This window comes from Sciurus vulgaris (assembly GCF_902686455.1).
Source record: "Sciurus vulgaris genome assembly, chromosome: 11".
Taxonomy (NCBI): Eukaryota; Metazoa; Chordata; class Mammalia; order Rodentia; family Sciuridae; genus Sciurus; species Sciurus vulgaris.
Window position 1 is genome coordinate 98,297,938 of NC_136472.1, and position 20,468 is coordinate 98,318,405.

Sequence of the window (20,468 nt, forward strand, 5' to 3'; positions counted from 1 at the left end):
TGGAATCAGAACGGCATGTTCTCTATTACATTTCACTTTCACTTTCAGTGTTGGATCCTGGGTAGAATCTTTATATATATATAAACCTAAAAACTTCCAGTAAAGAAGAACTCAGCTAGAACTGAAGTCTTTAAAGCATTCTTATTATGTGAAATTCCCATTTAAAAGATCATGATTAGTTTCAAGGAAAAAATATTTTTGATTATACATCACTCTTAAAGGTTTATCAGAGTCCTAAACCAAGAAAGAGGCGAAAAACCCTCTCACTCAGACTTTGTTCACACATGATACTAGAAGAAAGCTGGCAGACTAGAGATAATAATGGCTATATGTGTGTACATTGTCACCTTCCCCATACTTCCTTAATTATTTTTGTCTCTAAAAGAGTATTTACAGGGAAAATGTATTTAGGTAAAGGGAGTTTTAATATAAAACATTTGGAATATCAAAGGGTTAGAAACAAACTTTCTAATCATATACTATAAAAATTTGAATGCTGGTTGAAAATGGAGAAAACCTTGGCTCAAATCCACCTTAACCAGAAGATGTCTCAGCACAGTCCAATTTTGTGCTGAATGCCCTGTGTTCCATTTCCATCGGAAGACTAAGTACCAAGTAACCTTGATGGGTTGTGTCTTTGGTTAGTAGATTGTCTTTGATCCACCAGAAGACACAAATATCATATGAGCTCTCTCAATCCATCTGTTAACCTGACATGTAATATTATTAGGTAAAACTGTTTAAGTTTACTGCTTAAACAGAGAATGTGGAGGGTAATATGGCAATGCAGTTAGACTCAAAGACTTCAGGTTTCTGTAAGAAGGTAATTGTAATGTTCCAGAGACCTCTTCTGTAACAAAGAGGCTAAAAATGAGGATTTTTTTCTCCCTAGCTCAAGCCATCCTATCATCTGACAAAACAACCCACCTATTAAAATAATTCCAATCTTTAAAATAGTGAAAATAAACTGAAAAGGAGAGTTGCATGATATCTTTTTACATAACCCTACGCTTCTTTTTTTTTTTTTTTCTTTTCCCTTCAGTACTGGTGGGGATTAAACACTTGGTCTCACACTTGCACAAAAGCTGTTATGCTGAGCTTCATCCCCAAACCCAAAACAAACAAACAAACACACAAACAAAAAAACTCTTATTTTGAGACAGGGTCTCCCTAAATTGCCCTGGCTGGCCTCCAACTTGAGATTCTCCTGCCTCAGCTTCCTGAGAAGCTGGGATTACAGGCGTGCAGCCACCGTACCCGGCTCTTACGCTCCCTTTCTGGAGCAAAACAAAAAGTGAAAATAATGAGAAAGATTTTGCAACGTTTCAGTGCTTTTTTTTTTTCTTTCAATGTTGAACTTTATGTTTAGTAGGTTGGAAAAATCTAACATTTTTCATCTGTAAAGTACATGGTGCACGGAGGGTGGGAGGAAGAGGCGTTGACTTCTTCCAGTCAGGCTGACCAATGATCTCTATGTCGGTTATCAAGATTTCCTCTGACCAAGAACAATGAAGCAAAGGTCTTTCAGTAAATGCCACACGGATATGTCACAGTTAAGTCAGGCATGTGTAGGGTCATGGAAATCCCCAAGTGGGTCTGCCAGGCCACTTATTAAGGGGAAGTGCGGGTGGTTATTACCGCTGGAGTTCCCCTAAGTCTTAAAAGGAAAGCACCCGCGCACATGCAAACCACTGGGAGGAGAGCAGGACGAGGGCGTGTGCAGGTGGGGACGGAGGCGTGGGGGAGTCGGGGCGAGGCTTTTAAAAGCAGCACGAGACTCGGACCCGCCCGAAACAGGCCAAGCGACAGGTGTACTCGGGAAGACTCGGCTGCTCCTCGCTGGTGCTCGTCGGCCTCGGCGGCGAGGGCTGCTGTGAGTGTGCGCGTGTGCAGCGTGCGTCCCCGCCTCGCGCGGGGCAGGCACGGCCTGCGGCTGCCGCGGGTCTCGGGGCTGGGCGCGGAGGACCAGCGTCGGTGGGGTGGCGCGGTATCAAACGCAGCCTAGAGGTCTGCTGCGGATCGGCTGACGAGCCTTTCCGATCCGATCCGGGACCAGCCACAGAGCGATTCTAGCTAGGGAACCCGGGCCTCTTCGCAGGAGCGCCCCAGCGGCTGCCGCGGAGACTGGGCTTTCCCGCTCGCGAGAGGCGCCCGGGGCCCAGGATCCCCCGGAGGGCGACGCTGGGGGAGGGCGACCCTGCGGGAGGGCGACCCTGAGGGCTGGCTCCGCTGTAGTGCCCCACCCTACCGTCCACCTTTCTGCTAGGTGTTCGATTTCTCTTTCATTTTTGGGTTGAGTCAGTAAAAAGTTGAAGCTTTGGCATTTTAATTCGATTGTCAAGAGGTATTACCCGGTCTTTGTGGGTGCCAGATAAGATTCAAGGAAGAGCCTGAAGCAGAGAGCTGGCACAGTAAGGACTCAATAAAATATTTAATGACCAAATGGAGGAATGTTCCCAAGTGGTGACAGAAGGCAGCAGATTTTTGGTTATTTTCCTGGTGATCAGCATAGAAATTCAATAGTGCTCCTAATCTAGTCAGTAAATCGTGGAGGTATTTACCTGATGCTAAAATAACAATGAAATGTATTTGGTATTTGTCACCAACATTAAGTGGTGCTATCTACTTATCTTCTGAAGACTCTACATATATTTGTCACGTTTAATTACGACAATCTTAAGAAGCAGGTAACATAAGCATTTCAAATTGAAAATGAAGAAACTGAAACCCTGAGGACTTATTTGCTTAAAGTCACACTCCTGGTAAAAGAGGACTAATTTGCTTTGGAAATCCAAGATATCTGACTCCAAAGCCTGATGTTAAATCACCATTAAGTGGACTTTGTAGTCATGGGTATAAAACTGATGTTCTTAATACCATGTAAATGATTCTGTGACCATACAGGGCTTAGTCAAGTTTGCTAACATTTACCTCTTCAACAAGAAGTCTGTATTTTGGGCAAAGTCTGTGGCTTGGTGGTAGAGCTCTTGCCTCACATTGGAAGGACATGGATCCAATCCCTAGTACCACAGAAACAAAGCAAACAAACAAAAAATCCCCACCAGCAAGTCAATATCTATATTCTATGCCAAGCTCTCTGTGATTGTTGTGGGCTTGAGAACTGGTACAGAAATCAAACACAGTTTCCATTCTGAAGGAAGTCATAGTCTGGGTGGGGGGTGAGAAAAGGGATATTAACTGGTGGGTATCAGAGAGGTGGCAATGTTGAATGCCTGAGAGGATAGGAATAATCAAAAGCCCTGGGATCCAGAAATGGTAGAGTAGGAAGAGAGGAGTTGGGGGACCTGAGCATATCTGAGAAGGAACCATAAGAAAGGAAAGAGGAATTCCAAGAGTGGTATCAGAGAAGTCAGGGGAATCAAGCCTTTTTAAGAGGAAGTGTGCCCCAGTGTCAGAGGCAAAACTTTCCATTGGTTCTGGCAAGAAAGTCCCTGGTGTTGTTAATATTGAATATTTTTCAGTGATGCTGGTTTAAGGAGCAAATGGGAGGGAGCAAAGTGGAGACATGGATGGCAGACACACGTTCAATTCATTAGGCCATGAAGGAAGGGAAAGATGAAGGGGAATTGCCAGAGTGAAAAATGGGGTTGAAAGAGGATTTTTTGTTGTTGTTGTCATTTGTTTCCATTTGAAAGTTAAGATAGACTTCAGTATGACTGTTACAAGGAAGGAAGAAAACCAGTAAGAGAGTGAGAGTTGGAGATGTGAAGGGAGATGGGGTTCAGAGCTAGTGAGGCAGTAGGAGAACTTGGAACCCCAGAGGGGCAGGTCTTGCATTGAGGCAGCGAGGAGGTTGTGAGCAAGAAGGTATGGATGTGAGAATGTGAAAGAATCATTGCCCAATGATGACTCTTTTCTTTAAGGAACAGAAAATAATTAAATAAAAATGAGGAGGGGAGAAATTTGAGGAAGTTATTGAAGGATTGGAAGAGTTGCCTAGGACCATGGCTAAACCAGAGTTGCTAAGGGACGAGAGAATAAGTCTGAGTGATTTTCAGTCTCAGTTGTCAGGGTTGCGGATCTTTTTTAGCTTCACTGGGAAGTGTAGGTGGTTAAGACAGGTTGAATTGATCCAGGGTTGTCATCTTGACATATCTTTTTTGTATTTGTTGTATAATTGTTGCCTGTATTTCCACAAAGATCTGCCTTGCTTCCATACTGAAGCTTTTTTAGGGTAATATCTGTGTGAGGGATTTGCAAACTCTAATGTACAAAGCCCAGGCAAGTGATTCAAATGAGCAAAACCACGGGTGGCTCTTTTAAATAAAAGTTTACTCTGCTTGTATATTTGAAGTGATGAATATTCTTCTTTTCCACAAAGAATTATGGTTCTTTCATTTTTTTCATAAAACAGGTCCCTCTTCATCTAACTTTCATTTTTGTTACTTTTGATAGGCACAGTTATTACAATTTCACTCCCCCCTTAATTCTGCTATAAGAGAGACAATAGTGCCAGTTCAGTGACAAAAACAACTGACAGTTTTTGTGTCAGGAAGTTGAAGCGCAGTGCCAGATAGAGAGCACTGAAGGGTACAACTGATACACCTGACCGTTGCCAGACAGGAATATGGGCCCAGGAACACCAGATCTTCTGCCTTTTCAAGAGAAGTTGAAATCTAGGATGTTATGGGGAATCTTTTACATTAAAAAAAAAAAAAAGTTAGCAATTAACTATAAGATTTTGAAATTTTGTGGTTCAAGAAAAAACTTATTTCGAAAACTGGTGAAATTCATTTTGAAAACTGGTGAAATTCACATAAGGCATGTGGATTAACAGTATTGTATCAATGTTCACTTTCTGATTTCTGTAATTGCACTATGGTTATGTCAGATGTTATTTTTGGGAAAGCTGATTCCAGAGAATGTGGGAACTGTGTGTTACTATTTTTGCAAGTTTATAACTGTAAATTAACTTCAAAATAAGAACATTTAAAAATTAACTGGCCATGGTAGCACACTCCTGTAATCCCAGTAGCTCTGGAATCTGAGGCAGGAGGATGGGGAGTTCAAAGCCAGCCTCGGCAATAGCGAGGCACTAAGCAACTCAGTGAGACCCTGTCTCTACATAAAATACAAAATAAGGGCTGGGGAGCTGGCTCAGTGGTTGAATGCCCCTGAGTTCAATCAATCCCTGGTACAAAAAAAAAAAAAAAAAAAAAAATTTAGAAAAATACTATGACTGAATTCTGTGCAAGCCAAACATAACATTTCTATGTGCCATTAGCTTGAGATCTTTGATCATTGTATGGGACTTCTTGTCCTTGGTGATGTCTAGGGCAGCACTTTTATTTTTTATTGCTTTATTTTGTTTTTGTGGAACTGTTGATTGAACTCAGGCCCTTGGGCATGCTAGGCAAGCACTCTACCATTGAACTATGCCTCCAGCCCCAACTTGTATAGCATCTTGTACATGATAGACAATTAGTAAATACTAGTGTTCTATTTTGGAGAGAATGTTTTTAGAAAAAGATGATTGTGTTACATCTGTGAATTATTTGACTTTTAAAATTCTCTCTCTCTCCCTTTTAAACAGGTTTACAAAGGACACAAACTGTTTTACTACTTCTAACTTTTTTCCAGTTTCTTCTGTAAATCAAAACATCTCAAAATGGAGGCCTAAAACCCTTAAAAGGGACCCAGTCTAGTCTCGGGAGGTAGTTTTGTGCATGAACAAACAAATTAATAAAGTTAACTGGCCTTTAGGTATAGTATCCAAAGAATGTTAATTTAAAAAAATCTAATTATATGATCTGTAACTGTAATGATTTTGAATTTGATTTGTAGAAGTATAGAAATTGGGGCATAGGGTTGAAGCACTCTTTTCAAAGTTAGCTAGGCAATCTCCTACTAGCTGCTGTTAGAGTAGAAAAAAGTACCTGGGTTTGGCTGAATTTAAAAATGAGTGACAGTTACCTGAACCAAGAGCTGATTGCAAGAATAGAGAAATATGCAAATGAAATGTTTGACACAATAAAAGACAATGACAAAGAATGTCAAGAACAAAACATTTTAATAAGTACAACAAATTTAGAGGAAGTAGGGAAGATAAACATGATGATTGGTGAAGAAATTATCATGTAGAAGGCCACTGATATTTTAAAAGTCTAAATTTTAGTTTTTTCAAATAGGCTGTTATCTCTGAGAATGATGAGAATAAGAATGATGGCTAGGGCTGGGGAGATAGCTCAGCTGGTAGAGTGCTTGCCTTGCTAAGCACAAGGCCCTGAGTTCAATCCCCAGTAACGCAAAAAAAAAAAAAAAAAAAAAAAAGAGAATGATGGCTGAATGGTTACATATTTTTTTCAGAAGGGAAATTTATATAAAGATAACTTTTTTATAGCAATGTGTAACAATTTTGATCTTCTGCTGCGTGTAAACCAAGTATAAAAACGAGCATTGAACTCTGCACTAGAAAACCCCAACATCTGTGGGCTCAAGGAAACCATGCTTGCCAACCACTGGTAAAACAAACAAACAAACAAACAAACAAACAACAACCACAACAAAAACCCCACACAGTGATATATTAGTCATTGCTAGTATTATTGACACAGAACCTACTTATTAATAACTTATAAGTCATAATTGAGAAATTCTAAATTTTGAGGTTTCTGTGGTTCACATGATAATTTTTATTTTATTTTTTGTCATGATAAATTCTGGTTCAAGGTACACTGTGAAATAATTTCTGACCCAAACCAAATTTATACAATTTGATGATTCATCTTAGCATGTAGACTTGGCATTTTGTAACTTTTGATTATTTTAAAAATTAAATCCACTACCAGAGAAAATTTGATGTACCCTGAATATAATAATGAAATTCAATATCATTATTGGTGGTTTGTGGCAGTCTTCAAGTTCAGCGCCTTCTATCTATCATAATTACCAAGGGCACTTCCTGGTTCTGGCCAATTACATCATTAGAACAAAGGAATGGTAACATTGAGTTGCCTCAGTGGCATGAAACTGAGTCCAAAAGACCGAATGAGCAGATACATTAGTCTCTGATGATTTGTTTAGATAGAATGTTTAATTTTTTAAGATTTCACATTATTATGTAATAAATATTGAAACCAGGTTTTAATGGCAGCCAATTCTGTTATTACTTAATCTTTAGAGGGAAACTTTAGAGATTGTTTTGTTCTCCTTATTAAAATGATCATAGAAGAAAGAATTACTTAATTTGAGAAAGATTTGGGATAAACCATATTTCACTGAATCTAAGATGCCATCACTTATGAGACATATTATTATGTATCTCTAAGAAATAAAAGTGTTGTTAACTAAAATATGCCATTGATTTTAAATTACCTCTTGATAACAGACATCAAATTGAGTGTCTTTAATTAAATCAGTGACCTATGGTAATGTAGTCTTTTCTTCCTATGAGATATGAGATAGATATATGCTTTTTTTTTTTTTTTTTTTTTTTTTTGGCTACCAAATTTTATAATTTCCAAAAAAACACACACAAAAAAATAAACATACTTTGACTATTTTTTTGTATGATGCTTATGGAGCATAGCTTTCCACCATGAAAAGCTAGCATTGTGAGACAGACACCTCTGCAGGTTGGTGAAGGCCACTGCTGCACCCTGGAGGTCTGCAGATGCTAACCTAGTTGTGGAGATGCCTCCTGGTAACCTAAAACACTTTATGCCTCTAGGAAGGGTTTTAATTTTCATCACAGGTTACTATGTAACATCATATTTACATTGTATGTATAAATATTATACAAATATGCAGTTGTAACTGTCCCTTAACATGTATCAGTGTAGGATTTAGACTCTCTCCATGCTGAAACCCTAAACACAGAGAGGAAAGAGTGAGAAAGTTCTCATTTTAGATGTTCCACCTAGAAGGAAAACTGATAAAATAAAAAAACCATGCACAAAACTACCTCCCCAGAGGAAGACTGGTCCCTTTTCTTCCTCATTCATTCCATTATGAACATAGTAGAAAATAGCATCTTCTTATCAAATTTGATGAAGAATGCCAACACATTTGAATTGAAGTATGACTTTTCATGTGAACTGTACCGAATGTCCACATATTCGACTTTCCCAGAAGGGGTTCCTGTCTCAGAAAGGAGTCTTGCTCGTGCTGGTTTCTATTACACTGGTGTGAAAGACAAAGTCAAATGCTTCTGTTGTGGCCTGATGCTGGATAACTGGAAACAAGGAGACAATCCTATTGAAAAGCATAAAAAGTTGTATCCTAGCTGCAGTTTTGTTCAGAACCTAAATTCAGTTAACAATTCGAAAGCTACTTCTCAGCCTTCTCTTTCGCCGCCTTTTTCTTCTTCACTAACAAATTCCACACATTCATTACTTCCAAGTCTGGAAAACAGTGGATATTTCAGTGGCTCTTATTCAAGTTTTCCATCAAATCCTGTCAACTCCAGAGCAAATCAAGATTTTTCTGCCTTGAGGATGAATCCCTACCATTGTGCAATGAATACCGAAAAGGCCAGATTACTCACTTATCAAACGTGGCCATTGACCTTTCTGTCACCAACAGATCTAGCCAAAGCAGGCTTTTACTACATAGGACCTGGAGATAGAGTGGCTTGCTTTGCCTGTGGTGGAAAATTGAGCAATTGGGAACCAAAGGATGATGCTATGTCAGAACACCTGAGACATTTTCCCAACTGCCCATTCGTGGAAAATCAGTTTCAAGACACTTCAAGATATACTGTTTCTAATCTGAGCATGCAGACACATGCAGCCCGCTTTAAGACGTTCTTTAACTGGCCTTCCAGTGTTCTGGTTCATCCTGAGCAACTTGCAAGTGCGGGTTTTTATTATGTGGGTAAGGAACTTAATCTGATAATTTAAAAAATTCAGCATGTTTTATTTTATACATTTTAGTGGGCAAATTATATGTATTCATAAGTTTTGGTCTAAAATAATTTTAGGTCACAGTGATGATGTCAAATGCTTTTGCTGTGATGGTGGACTGAGGTGTTGGGAGTTGGGAGATGATCCATGGGTGGAACATGCTAAGTGGTTTCCAAGGTAATTGTTTTGAAATTCTCTTTGCAAATGCTTGTGATAATCATGAAGTGGGTTCAAGGAGTTTACCCTACAATCAGCTGTAACATTATTCTTTGTTCCAAAAATACATTTATGAATAAGTTTAGAATGGGTTATTTAGAAAAATAATTACTTTAAATATTTTGTTGGTTTTAAGACAAAAAAGACATAGACTTGAGATTTTTTTATTAAAAAATGTATACATTCCAGCACCACAAAAAATTATAAATCATTTAGATCATATGAAAATGTACTAGGAGTAAATCAAATTTGTGTTAATTATTTAGACTGTATGTTAATAAATAAATTTAAAGATTCACATGCAAAAAATATGGATCATATTATAGAATATTTATAGGTATATTTATTCTATTTATTATAATTTTTATAGTTTTACCAAATTTTTTTTCAAGACAAATAAATATAAAAGACTTAGTTTTCAAAGGACTAAGATTTATTTTTTCTTCTAAGTTTATAATCAGTGATCTAAAATGATTCTGAATTTGGGACACTTAAACAGCTTTTAAATAGAATAAACACATAGGGATGATAAATTTGTTATTAAATTTGCATTTCACGTTTATAAAATTACCTTTCAAACTCTGTTTATATTTGAGGTGTGAGTACTTGATAAGAATTAAGGGACAAGAATTCGTCAGTCGAGTTCAAGCCAGTTATCCTCATCTGCTTGAACAGGTAGGGAAGTTTATTTTTTCCTTTTAAACCACTGGTTGGTTACCAACAGATAAATTTTTTCTATAATTATAGAGTGGTATTTTAGTCAAAAGATAAAAGTTGTTTTTAAAACATATTTTCCGTTTTTGTAAAACTTGATATGATCCTAGAAAGTACTATTCTTTGGAGAAAAATAGATTTGTAATTCATTAACTCCTGAAAAATAACATTTGTTATCTTCGTCTTTCAGCATTTCTCCAATCAAGTTGTAATAAATTAAACTATTTGAGGGAGAAAACTGGCTGGGGTAGTAGCATTTAATAGGCTTGCTATATAGTTTTTTTCTTAAAAAGATTTGAGAAAGAATGTTATTGCTCTTTCTAATCTTTCTGGGAGGACAAATGACAACTTATGTAATAGTTTGGGGGTCAAAAACTGTCTAACTATGGTCAATGGAACTGATTTATTCTATCCCAAAAGATGACCTGGGAGCATAAGATCTGTTATCTCATAGATCACTGATGAGCTGCAGCCCTTTTCCTGCCTTCAGGAAGATATATTTTGTTAGTACAAACACATACAGAGAAACACTGTTGGTTTATGGCCAAGGGAATAGCTGGTGGATGTAAATGAAATACTTGTTTTGATTAAAAAAATCATTTTGTCAGTAGGCAAGTCAGTTTGCAATAAATTTAATAAAGTAGGTCCATTGGCTCATTTTTATTGTGATGGGCAGGATGAAGTTTATATTTAACTGATATACATTTTTTTCTGTAGCTGTTATCCACCTCAGACACTCCAGAAGATGAAAATGCAGAGACACCAAGTATGTATAAAAATAATAATTGCTTCATTGAGATAGAAGCATTTAGCATTATTAAATTGAAGGTGATAGTAGTAATATACATTTATATTGATTTATCATTTTATGATGCGTTTTCAAATACACCATGTTGATATTTCTCAAACTTCAGTGCATATTGGAGTAGCCTGGAGAACTTTAAAAAATAATGCAGATTTCTAGTTTATCCTTCAGACCTATTAAAATCGAATCAGAGTATTAAGGGTGGAATTTGAGTATCAGTAGTTAGTGGATTTGTTTTGTTTTGATGGAGCTGTGGATTCAATCCAGATCTTTGAGGATGCTAAGCTTGTGTTCTTCCACTGAGCAATACCCACAGCTCTAGGCATCTAATTTTAACAAAATACCTACATCTAGTCTAACCCTTGTTCTTGTACTGGTGTGGGAAGAGATGTACTATGACATTAGACTGCTTACATATGCTTTCTGTGAAATGAAGGAGTATAGAAAATATTATCCCCATCCTTTAATAAAGACCCCAAAGCTCAGAGAAATTAAGTGACTTGCCTTAATTTCTACCTTAAACCTAAAAGGGGATAAAGCAAATGTTTGAACAATTGCTTCTATTCTATTTTCTAGCATTAAATAGAACTATTTAAATAAATATATTTGTATTTACTGTTCTTAGGGAAGAATAGGAAACAGGATAAGCATGACTCCTGCTCTCATGATAATGATCTTCGGGATATAAACAACACACAGATAGAAGGAGAAGATTTGGTGGAGAAAGGAAAGTGTGATGTGAGAGTGCCTGAGAGAACTAACTCAGACTTAGAGGATCAGAAAAGGCTTTCTGAGTCTTGGCAGAGAACCCAAGGGAAGAGGAGTCAACCAAGCAACAAAGGGAAGAAAAGGCCATTCTAGACATAAGGAACAGCATATGAAAGGCCTTTGTGAAATAGAACAGGCACATTTGAAGAACTGAACAAAATTCTGTATGACTAGAAGTAGAAGTTGCAAACAGATGAATGCATGAAGCAGGCTGGCTATAAGAGGGGTCAGTACTGTAGACAGAATTTGACCCAAGTGCTATCAGTTTGTAACTTCTGTCCTAGAGAGCAGAATACAAATAAGTGGCAAGGGATGAAGCTGAAGAGGCAAACAGGGTCCCAATTGTATGTGCACTTATAAGCTAAAATTAAATTTTGTATTTTATCCTGAGTGCAATGGAATTGTTGATGGAATTTAAGGAGTATAACACAATCAGATTTGCTTTTTTAAAAAATCGCTGGTTGCGGCATCGAGAATGAACAGGAAGGGAGCAATATTGTAGGAAGCCATTGCAGTAATAGAGGCGAGTGACAACAAAGGCCCCTTTCAAAAATATGTATTTAATTTAGAAAGCTCATTTGTTTATCCAACATAGGGAAAAAGAACTTTCCATTCTGGTGGGGAGCGATCTCTGACGTTCTTTTTCTTTCTTCTGCTTTCATATACATATTTAGCATGACAGATAGCATATATTTTGTATCTAAATACAATCTTCTGTATTCTTATTTTGGTAACTGAACATATTTATCATTTTAAATTTAACAAAGTTTATATAAAATGCATATACATTTTCTGGGTTTAGTGTTTGTGATATTTTAATAACTTTCAATTTAAAAGCATACAGACTATCCCAATGTGAGTCAAATCTTTTGTTCCATGTAGTTGTTCATTTTGGACCTGGAGAAAACCATTCAGAAGATGCTGTCATGATGAATACACCTGTGGTTAAAGCTGCTTTGGAAATAGGCTTTAGTAGAAGTCTGATAAAACAGACAGTTCAGAGTAAAATCCTAACCACTGGAGAGAATTACAGAACCGTCAGTGATCTCGTGTTAGATTTGCTTAATGCAGAAGACGAAATAAGGGAAGAGGCGAAAGAAAGAGCAACTGAGGGAAAAGAATCAGGTATGTATTTTATTAGTGTACTCTCTCTCTCTATAAGGATGCGATATCATTCTATGTATCTTACTGAAAATATACTAATTGATCAGTCAATCCAGTCAAATTTTTCTTATATTTAGTATTCTGAATTCAAATTCTGAAAAATTTCTTCACACTAAGATATATTGAAATTGCTGCTTAACTTGAAAATGTGTATGTCAAGAGAAAATATTTTTTTCCTTCTTTCCCTTAATTCAAATTTTACTCTGGATGGTTAACTTTGAATACAATTATTCATGGCACATTTTTGATCACTGGATAGTTGCTCACTCCCCTTTACTGTGGGATCAGGGGCAATTATTAATTTTAATATTAGCATAACAGTATGTCTCACCCTGTGACTAAAAATGAATGCACAAATTGTGATTAAGTATTCTACATGCCTGTACAAGAACTGAGTTCCCTTCCAGTGACTGTTATTTAGGCAAGTCCTAAAGTACTGTCTTACATTCATTCAGGCAAGCTACAATGTCCTCCTGTGTTAGCCTATTAGCTACTCTGTTCTCTATTGCTCTGCACAAAAACTTCCTCTGGGGGACACACTCCATCTGGTTGCGATTGCTATTATCATTCTGACATAGACAAAGAGAAATGCTGATCTCTCCCATGCCACTCTTTCCCAAGCTTGGATCAGACCCTAAGTCTGTCCAACACAGCTGAAGATAGACTATCACTCTTAGCAATCTCTTACTAGAGATTTAGGAACAAGAGAAGGAAATTATATTTCAGATGACAATCCAGAAGTAGATGAGACCTCTCGTTCATTCTCATAAATCTCTCTGCCTAGCTTTTGATCCATCTCTGTGTAGCACTAGCCAGTTAATACAAACAAGTAGGAGAGTCACAAACATGGTTTCCTTTATTAAAGATCAGGCCTCCAAATATTCATAACTCAGAGCAAAAAGCTTTCCCTTATCTTTGTCCAAGGCTATTTGGGATCTATTTCTTCCCAGGATGATTGATAGAGTGTCCACGCCATTCAGGATAAACTTTTCCCACCCATGGAGATGAATTTGTCTTCTGCCCAGTCCAGACAAATGTATCTGAACAAAGTAATACAGCAACACTCATTTACCAAGGTTCGACTCACTTAGTCCTACACACACACCACCAGTACAGTGGGAACACAATCTAAGTTCTTTGCCCTGCCTAGTCAAGTTCTTCACTTTTCACTGTGAAGTGGAGATTAGGCAAGTGTGTTCTTTCTGTAGTCATCTCAGTCTTTTTTTTTTGGATACTGGGGATTGAACCCATGGGGGCTTTGCCACTGAGTTACATCCCCATTGCTTTTTTTTTTTTTTTTTTTTTTGAGACAGGTCTTGCTAAGTTGTGTAAGGCCTTTGCCAAGTTGCTGAGGCTGACCTCAAACTTGTGATCCCCCTGTCTCAGCCTCCCAAGTCACTGGGATTTCAGGCATGCACCATCATGTCCAGTAGTCAGCTGAGTCTCAGTCACTGGTCATCACTCAACTATTGCCCAAGGAAGGCAACACTCATCTTTACATTTGTTGAGAGACCCAAGGGAGTCTAAAACCATCCACCCATAAAATGTTTATATTTTTTCCAAAGAAAATTAACAGTCCCCAGAGATAACTCCAGATTGATCATGTACCTCAGTTTACATTATCAAAAAGACCTCTTAGTGTCACCCTTCTATCTCTACTACTTAGCATGCTGTCTGCACATAGCCTGTGCTCAAGAAAACAATTTTTGAATGAGTGAATGAAAATACTTGTATTTAGGTTATTGATTACATTATAGTATCCCAAGAATAGTGGTGATTAGTTTCTTGAGAGGTATATAAATAAAGAGGAAATTTAGGGTATTTTTTTCTCAGAATAAATAATAATACGCTTCAAAGGTATATTCAAGTCCTTACTTGTTTCAAAGGTATATTCAAGTCATAATACAGTCTATGACTTTGAAATAAGACTTTCCCCCAAATACTAGCTATAGAATTTTAGAAATCTTAGGAATTTCAAAGAGGCTGGGGGGTATAGCTCAGTGGTAGAATGCTTGCCTAGAATGCACAGGTCATGGGTTCAATTATTAGCACCAAGAAAGAAAAAAAAATGTAGTTCAGAGAGTTTATAAGGCTAAGCAAAATGCTTTTAGAAAATTAAATGTTAGTTTGAAGAGATAATGTATTTCAACACCAAGAATAAATTGTTTTTATTTTCTAATATATTACTACTTGTCTAATGTAGATAACAGAGTATATTATTCTGAATCTTCCACATCTCTATTACTTTTTTTGATTCCTACTCTTTAAATTACAGAGGTTATTTTTTAAATTTCTTCAACTGTTATGTATAGAGTGCCTTTGTGTCAGGCACTAGTCTAGGTTCTGGTCCTTTTCTCATTTATTCTCAAAGCTTCAGTTATGGGGCTGGGGAGATAGCTCAGTTGGTAAAGTGTTTGTCTTACAAGCACAGGGCCCTGGGTTTGATCCCCAGCACCGCAAAAACAAAACAAAACAAAACAAAACAAAAAAACTTTGGTTATATTCAAAATGTATATCTCCAACCTTGACTTTTTTACTAAACACCATTTTTCATTCTTTTTGAAATAGTTGTATTTATGTGTCCTATACTAATAGGACAAAGTCCTGTTGTCCTATTACTGTTACTATTGTGTTAAACCTCACAATCATCTCTCCTAAAATAATCATTCTTCAGACAGCCCAACTTTTGCCATTAGTAATTTTTTTTTTATCGTAAACAAATGGGATGCATATTGTTTCTCTGTTTGTACATGGCATAGAGGCATACCATTTGTGTAATCATAAATTTACATAGAGTAATGTTGTTTGATTCATTCTGTTATTTTTTCCCTTCCCCCCACCCCTCCCACCCCTCTTTTCCCTCTATACAGTCCTTCCTTCCTCCATTCTTGCCCCCCTCCCTAACCCTAACTCTAACCCTAACACTAACCCTTCCCTCCCCCCATTATGTGTCATCATCCACTTATTAGCGATATCATTTGTCCTTTGGCTTTTTGAGATTGGCTTATCTCACTTAGCATGATATTCTCCAATTTCTTCCATTTACCTGCAAATGTCATAATTTTATCATTCTTTATGGCTGAGTAATATTCCATTGTATATATATACCACAGTTTCTTTATCCATTCATCAACTGAAGGACATCTAGGTTGGTTCCACAGTCTGGCTATTGTGAATTGAGCAGCTATGAACATTGATGTGGCTGTATCTCTGTAGTATGCTGATTTTAAGTCCTTTGGGTATAGGCCAAGGAGTTGGGATAGCTGGGTCAAATGGTGGGTCCATTCCAAGTTTTCTAAGGAATCTCCACACTGCTCTCCAGAGTGGCTGCACTAATTTGCAGCCCCACCAGCAATGTATGAGTGTACCTTTCTCCCCACATCCTCGCCAACACCTGTTGTTGCTTGTATTCTTGATAATCGCCATTCTAATTGGGGTGAGATGGAATCTTAGGGTGGTTTTGATTTGCATTTCTCTTATTACTAGAGATGTTGAACATTTTTCCATATGTTTGTTGATTGCTTGTAGATCTTCTTCTGTGAAGTGTCTGTTCATTTTCATGCCATTAGTTATTTTATAGAAATAGATTTATAGTAGAAAATACAAAATAAATTTGAAAAAGAAATAGCTTTATGGATCATGGTAAGCTGTATGATAATGAATAAGTTTAGAGTCTTAGTCCAAAGAGATAGTACAATCACAGTTTTTGGTTTTGTTTGTTTTTGTTTTCTTTCAGTACTAGGGATTGATCCAGGGGTGCCCTACCACTGAGCTACCTCCCCAGCCCTTTTTATTTTTCTTATTTTGAGACAGTGTTACCAAGTAGTTGCCTAGGCTGATCTCAAACTTTTGATTCTCCTGCCTCAGCCTCCTGAGTAGCTGGGATTACAGGTGTACCCCACTGCACCCAGCAAATTGCAGTTTCAATCTACATAATTTTTTACCAATAGATTCAAATCTAGATCTTGAAGGAGAATATGATGATTGTATAAGATCAATAGAAGGTCATCATTGACAAACAGGATTTACTCTTCAAAATGTTGTTAGTGACTTTCCCTCACTATACAATATTTAGGGAGTGGTGATATGTCTGATTTGAGAAAATACTTAAAATATCAACTTAAATATGGAAATTTAAATTTTATGAAAGAATGAAAAAAATTTTTAAATTGCTTTAATTCTTTTGATTTTACCTTTCTTCAATTTGACTAAATTGAATTAAAATTTTAATTTTATTAGTTTCTAAATTTTGAGTTAATAGCTTAGCATTATCACAGAATGACAAAGCACAGGTCATGATCCCACCCTGTTTCTGCTTGACTTTGCTAGTTATGTGTCCTTTGCCAACTTATTTGCCTCATTGTGGGCTCTGTTTTCTCATCCATTAAATGAAGGAATTAGTACCTACTTCAAATGGCTATTGCTGCGGCCCTCTCATCTCTGCTTTCAACTGTTAATTAAGGAGCTACTGGACAAGAGGCAATGGGGGATGAAGAAAAGACAAATAGACACACATGGACAGAACAAGGCAGGGCCAGGTGGGCAGCCAAACTCTGATGGAATTTGACTGACCCAGAGCTAGCTCAGCACATTTATTAAATAGGTTTCATCAAAAAGTTATTTGTGGGAATGTTTTTGCAAAGCAGGCAATCTGATGGATGCAAAACTGGCAAGACAGTAGGGTCATCTTGTTTTGCTCAGAATTCTCTATTCCTGGAAGTTGGTGTCTGGACTCAAGGCCTCAGCTGATAACTCTGGTCCTTTGCATAGAGTTTCCTTGGTCTGGCATTACTGCAGCAACTGGGCCATCTTGACCTGCACTAATGCACAGACAGTTCCCAGTGCAACACAGTCACTAGAGAGTCAGACCATGATTCAAGTCACTGCTTTCCACAGGCTATTATGAAGATGAAATGAGTTAACATGTGGCGCACCTAATGTGATGCTCAGTAAGTGTCATTCCTCATAATCGGCATTATCATCAGGCACAAGGATCAGGCACCCCAACCCTAGCAATCAATATCAGAGCCTTACTGATGGTGAATTGAAGATAGTTTTCATTCACTTGTATATGTAAGTGTGGAAGAAAGTTTGTGAGCAGAGTTTGAACATGTTCATGTTTGTTTTCTTTTTTATAAAGAAGATCTATTATTAATCCAGAAGAATAGAATGGCACTTTTCCAACATTTGATTTGTGTAATTCCAATCCTGGATAGTCTACTAATTGCTGGAGTGATTAATGAACAAGAGCATGATGTTATTAAGCAGAAAACACAGACTTCTTTACAAGCAAGAGAACTGATTGATACCATTTTAGTAAAAGGAAATACTGCAGCCACTGTATTCAAAAACTCTCTACAAGAAACTGACCCTGTGTTATACAAGCATTTATTTGGTAAGTGCAAGAAAATTATTTTTGGGAACTTCCTGGGTCAGTTCAAAATATATTCATAAACAACTAGTGATTATTGAAGAGAACTCAATCTAGTTTATTAACTGCACAAAAAGATCAAAGACTTGTGTTGCCTTGATATTATGAGTGTTTGGCCAAAGTCAAATTACTAGTTTGAAAAGTACATTCTTATTTGTCCTAATAATGCTTTTTCTTTTTTTTTTTTCCCTTTAGTGCAACAGGATATAAAGTGTATTCGCACAGAAGATACTTCAGGTAATAGTATTAACACTTTAAGCCACTAGAAAGCATTGTTTTTATTTTCTTGGTTTTTTTTCAAAGGGGGAAAAGCAAATTGTCTTTTGTTAAAATTTTTTTTCTCTCTTCTCAGATCTGCCAATGGAAGAACAATTGCGGAGACTACAAGAAGAAAGAACATGTAAAGTGTGTATGGACAAAGAAGTGTCCATAGTGTTCATTCCTTGTGGTCACCTAGTGGTATGCAAAGATTGTGCCCCTTCTCTAAGAAAATGTCCGATTTGTAGGGGTACCATCAAGGGTACAGTTCGTACATTTCTTTCATGAGGAAGGTCCAAAACTTTGTCTAAACTCTAGAATTAATGAATGAAGTGTATTATGATTTTAACTTTCATACTCATTTGGTTTCCTTAAGTTTACTTATTTATTTGCAACTTGGAAAATTTTGTCTTTTGTAAATATATTTATGTAAATATATACTTAAAGTACACAAACAAAACCAAGAGAATGATGACTTTTGTTCATGGGAACAAAAAAGTAGGAATAGCACTACAAACATAATATTAAAAGTTTCAGCATTATTGAAGTTATAAATGAAGCATGATTTAAGATATTTGAGTTTAACTTCCAGGATTTTTAACATCTTGAAGTTGTATTAAGAACCAGGGACATGGACTCTTTGTCTTTTTTGATCAGTGTTTATACACAAGAAGGTCTTAATATTGGTCAAATGACATTTTAGGGACACAGCATTTTTGAAAAAAAATGTGAGGAACAATTTAATAAAGCAATGAAAATTACTCTTGTTCTTGGTATCTTTAATTTCTATTATATTGGCTAGATCAGTCACTCCCAGACACTTTCTGTGTACCTTCTTAAGACCTCTTGAATGTTGGACTAAAATCTCGATCCCTTCTGGTAAGACAAGTCTTCTCTTATACTTTAGAGCACAGGGGTCAACCACACCTGACTCTTTTTTTTTTTTTTTTTCTTGTAGGATTTTATGGGATGCTTCAGGCAAAAATCAAAGTGTCCCCTCAGTGGGTTTGTTTATTCACTTGTTTATTGATTAACTTAAGTCATGAGTGCCAGTCCTACCCACTGGGGGAAGCCTATATTTTTATTCACACCACTCAGGCACTAATTCTGGGACTTAGAAAGTTGACTGATTAGTAACTCTTGGGACCAACAGCTTGTTCCTGTCAGTAAACCTGTTCTGTATTGTCAGTGCAGCAGAATTTCCTTCTCCACCTTACTTTTTTCAGTACTTAACATGTTCAACTCATAATTCTCTATCCTTTGTTTCGTATAGGGGTAATAAGGCTTTAAAGCCAGAAATAAAATTGTAATAGGGAATATTCTGGGACAGCCAGACAAAGGCTGGTCATTTAGGCCAGTTCTAGAGATCTGCTAGAAAGATTGGGAACTACCCAAGGAGAAGGAGGGAAGAATCCATCTTTTCATTCTGATGCTGGGTGACCATTTCCTTGGGATGAAACTAATTTACCTCTGCTAAAAGACTCAGCTGTCTAGCTGCAATTTAACCAGTGACATCCTGGAGTACTTGACTGCATTAATTGTAATATTGCTTGGATGAGTTATTATTTAGCTATAGGATAAATATTTAGACAGTAGACCTTTTTTGTAACCTCAATTTTTGTATGGTTCTTATTTAGCACACTACAGTTAATATTTGAACCTGCTTTGCCACATCCATGTAAAACGCTTGTTCATTTCTCATTTTTTATAATAAATAGCAGAAATAACCAAGTTATTTATTCAAATATGTTAATTCTCTATTAGTTAAATTAAAAATCTGTTCTGAAAAAAATCATTATAGAGAATAATGGTAAGTCCATTTGCTAACCATATGTCAGGCCCTATTTGGGGTACTTCAGTGTTATTCCCTTTGACTGCCTCCAGCTCCACTCCCCACTCCCCACTCAACCAGGTCTTCAGTCACCGTAATTGAGTTGATTATTTAAACGACAACATACACTATATAACAAGTGAATCCAAAATAATTCAGAACTTGGCATGGGTTTAATTTCATAATTAGGACATATTAGATAGCTTCCATCCATCCTTTTTATTAACTCCCTTATATTACTTGATACAATTGCCTATTAAGTTCTTTGTGGTTGCAAGCAATGTAACCGTCTTCACCTCCTTTCCATGAAGGTGCTATCTTTCTTTGGTTTTGTGCACACTGGAGTGGACAGGGTAAATGTGTACTAAGTAAATTGCAGCAAAGCAGACAAATGTGATGTTTAAGGAATTCATTATT

General features: G+C 36.9%; 1 protein-coding gene across 2 annotated transcripts; it reads left to right on the forward strand.

Annotated features, from left to right (window-relative positions):
- The first annotated feature begins 6,385 nt into the window (after window positions 1-6,385).
- BIRC3 (baculoviral IAP repeat containing 3) lies at window positions 6,386-18,981 on the forward strand. Of its 2 annotated transcripts, none has more exons than XM_079101962.1 (8): window positions 6,386-8,835; window positions 8,942-9,041; window positions 9,677-9,755; window positions 10,512-10,560; window positions 12,250-12,492; window positions 17,672-17,926; window positions 18,158-18,199; window positions 18,315-18,981. In XM_079101962.1, the coding sequence occupies exons 1-8, from the start codon at window positions 7,911-7,913 to the stop codon at window positions 18,506-18,508; spliced, it is 1,887 nt and encodes a 628-aa protein (XP_078958088.1). In that variant the 5' UTR covers window positions 6,386-7,910; the 3' UTR covers window positions 18,509-18,981. The 2 variants fall into 2 exon arrangements, with proteins under 2 accessions (XP_078958088.1, XP_078958089.1); XM_079101963.1 differs by having other exon boundaries at window positions 17,675-17,926.
- Window positions 18,982-20,468: the final 1,487 nt, after the last annotated feature.

What these genes read in the sequence shown, in the direction of transcription:
- BIRC3 (XM_079101962.1), top strand. Translation starts at nt 7,911, where the DNA reads ATGCACAAAACTACCTCCCCAGAGGAAGACTGGTCCCTTTTCTTCCTC. An exon ending in TGCGGGTTTTTATTATGTGG is followed by an intron (nt 8,836 to 8,941) that starts GTAAGGAACTTA and finishes AAATAATTTTAG; the next exon opens with GTCACAGTGATGATGTCAAA. An exon ending in CATGCTAAGTGGTTTCCAAG is followed by an intron (nt 9,042 to 9,676) that starts GTAATTGTTTTG and finishes TTTATATTTGAG; the next exon opens with GTGTGAGTACTTGATAAGAA.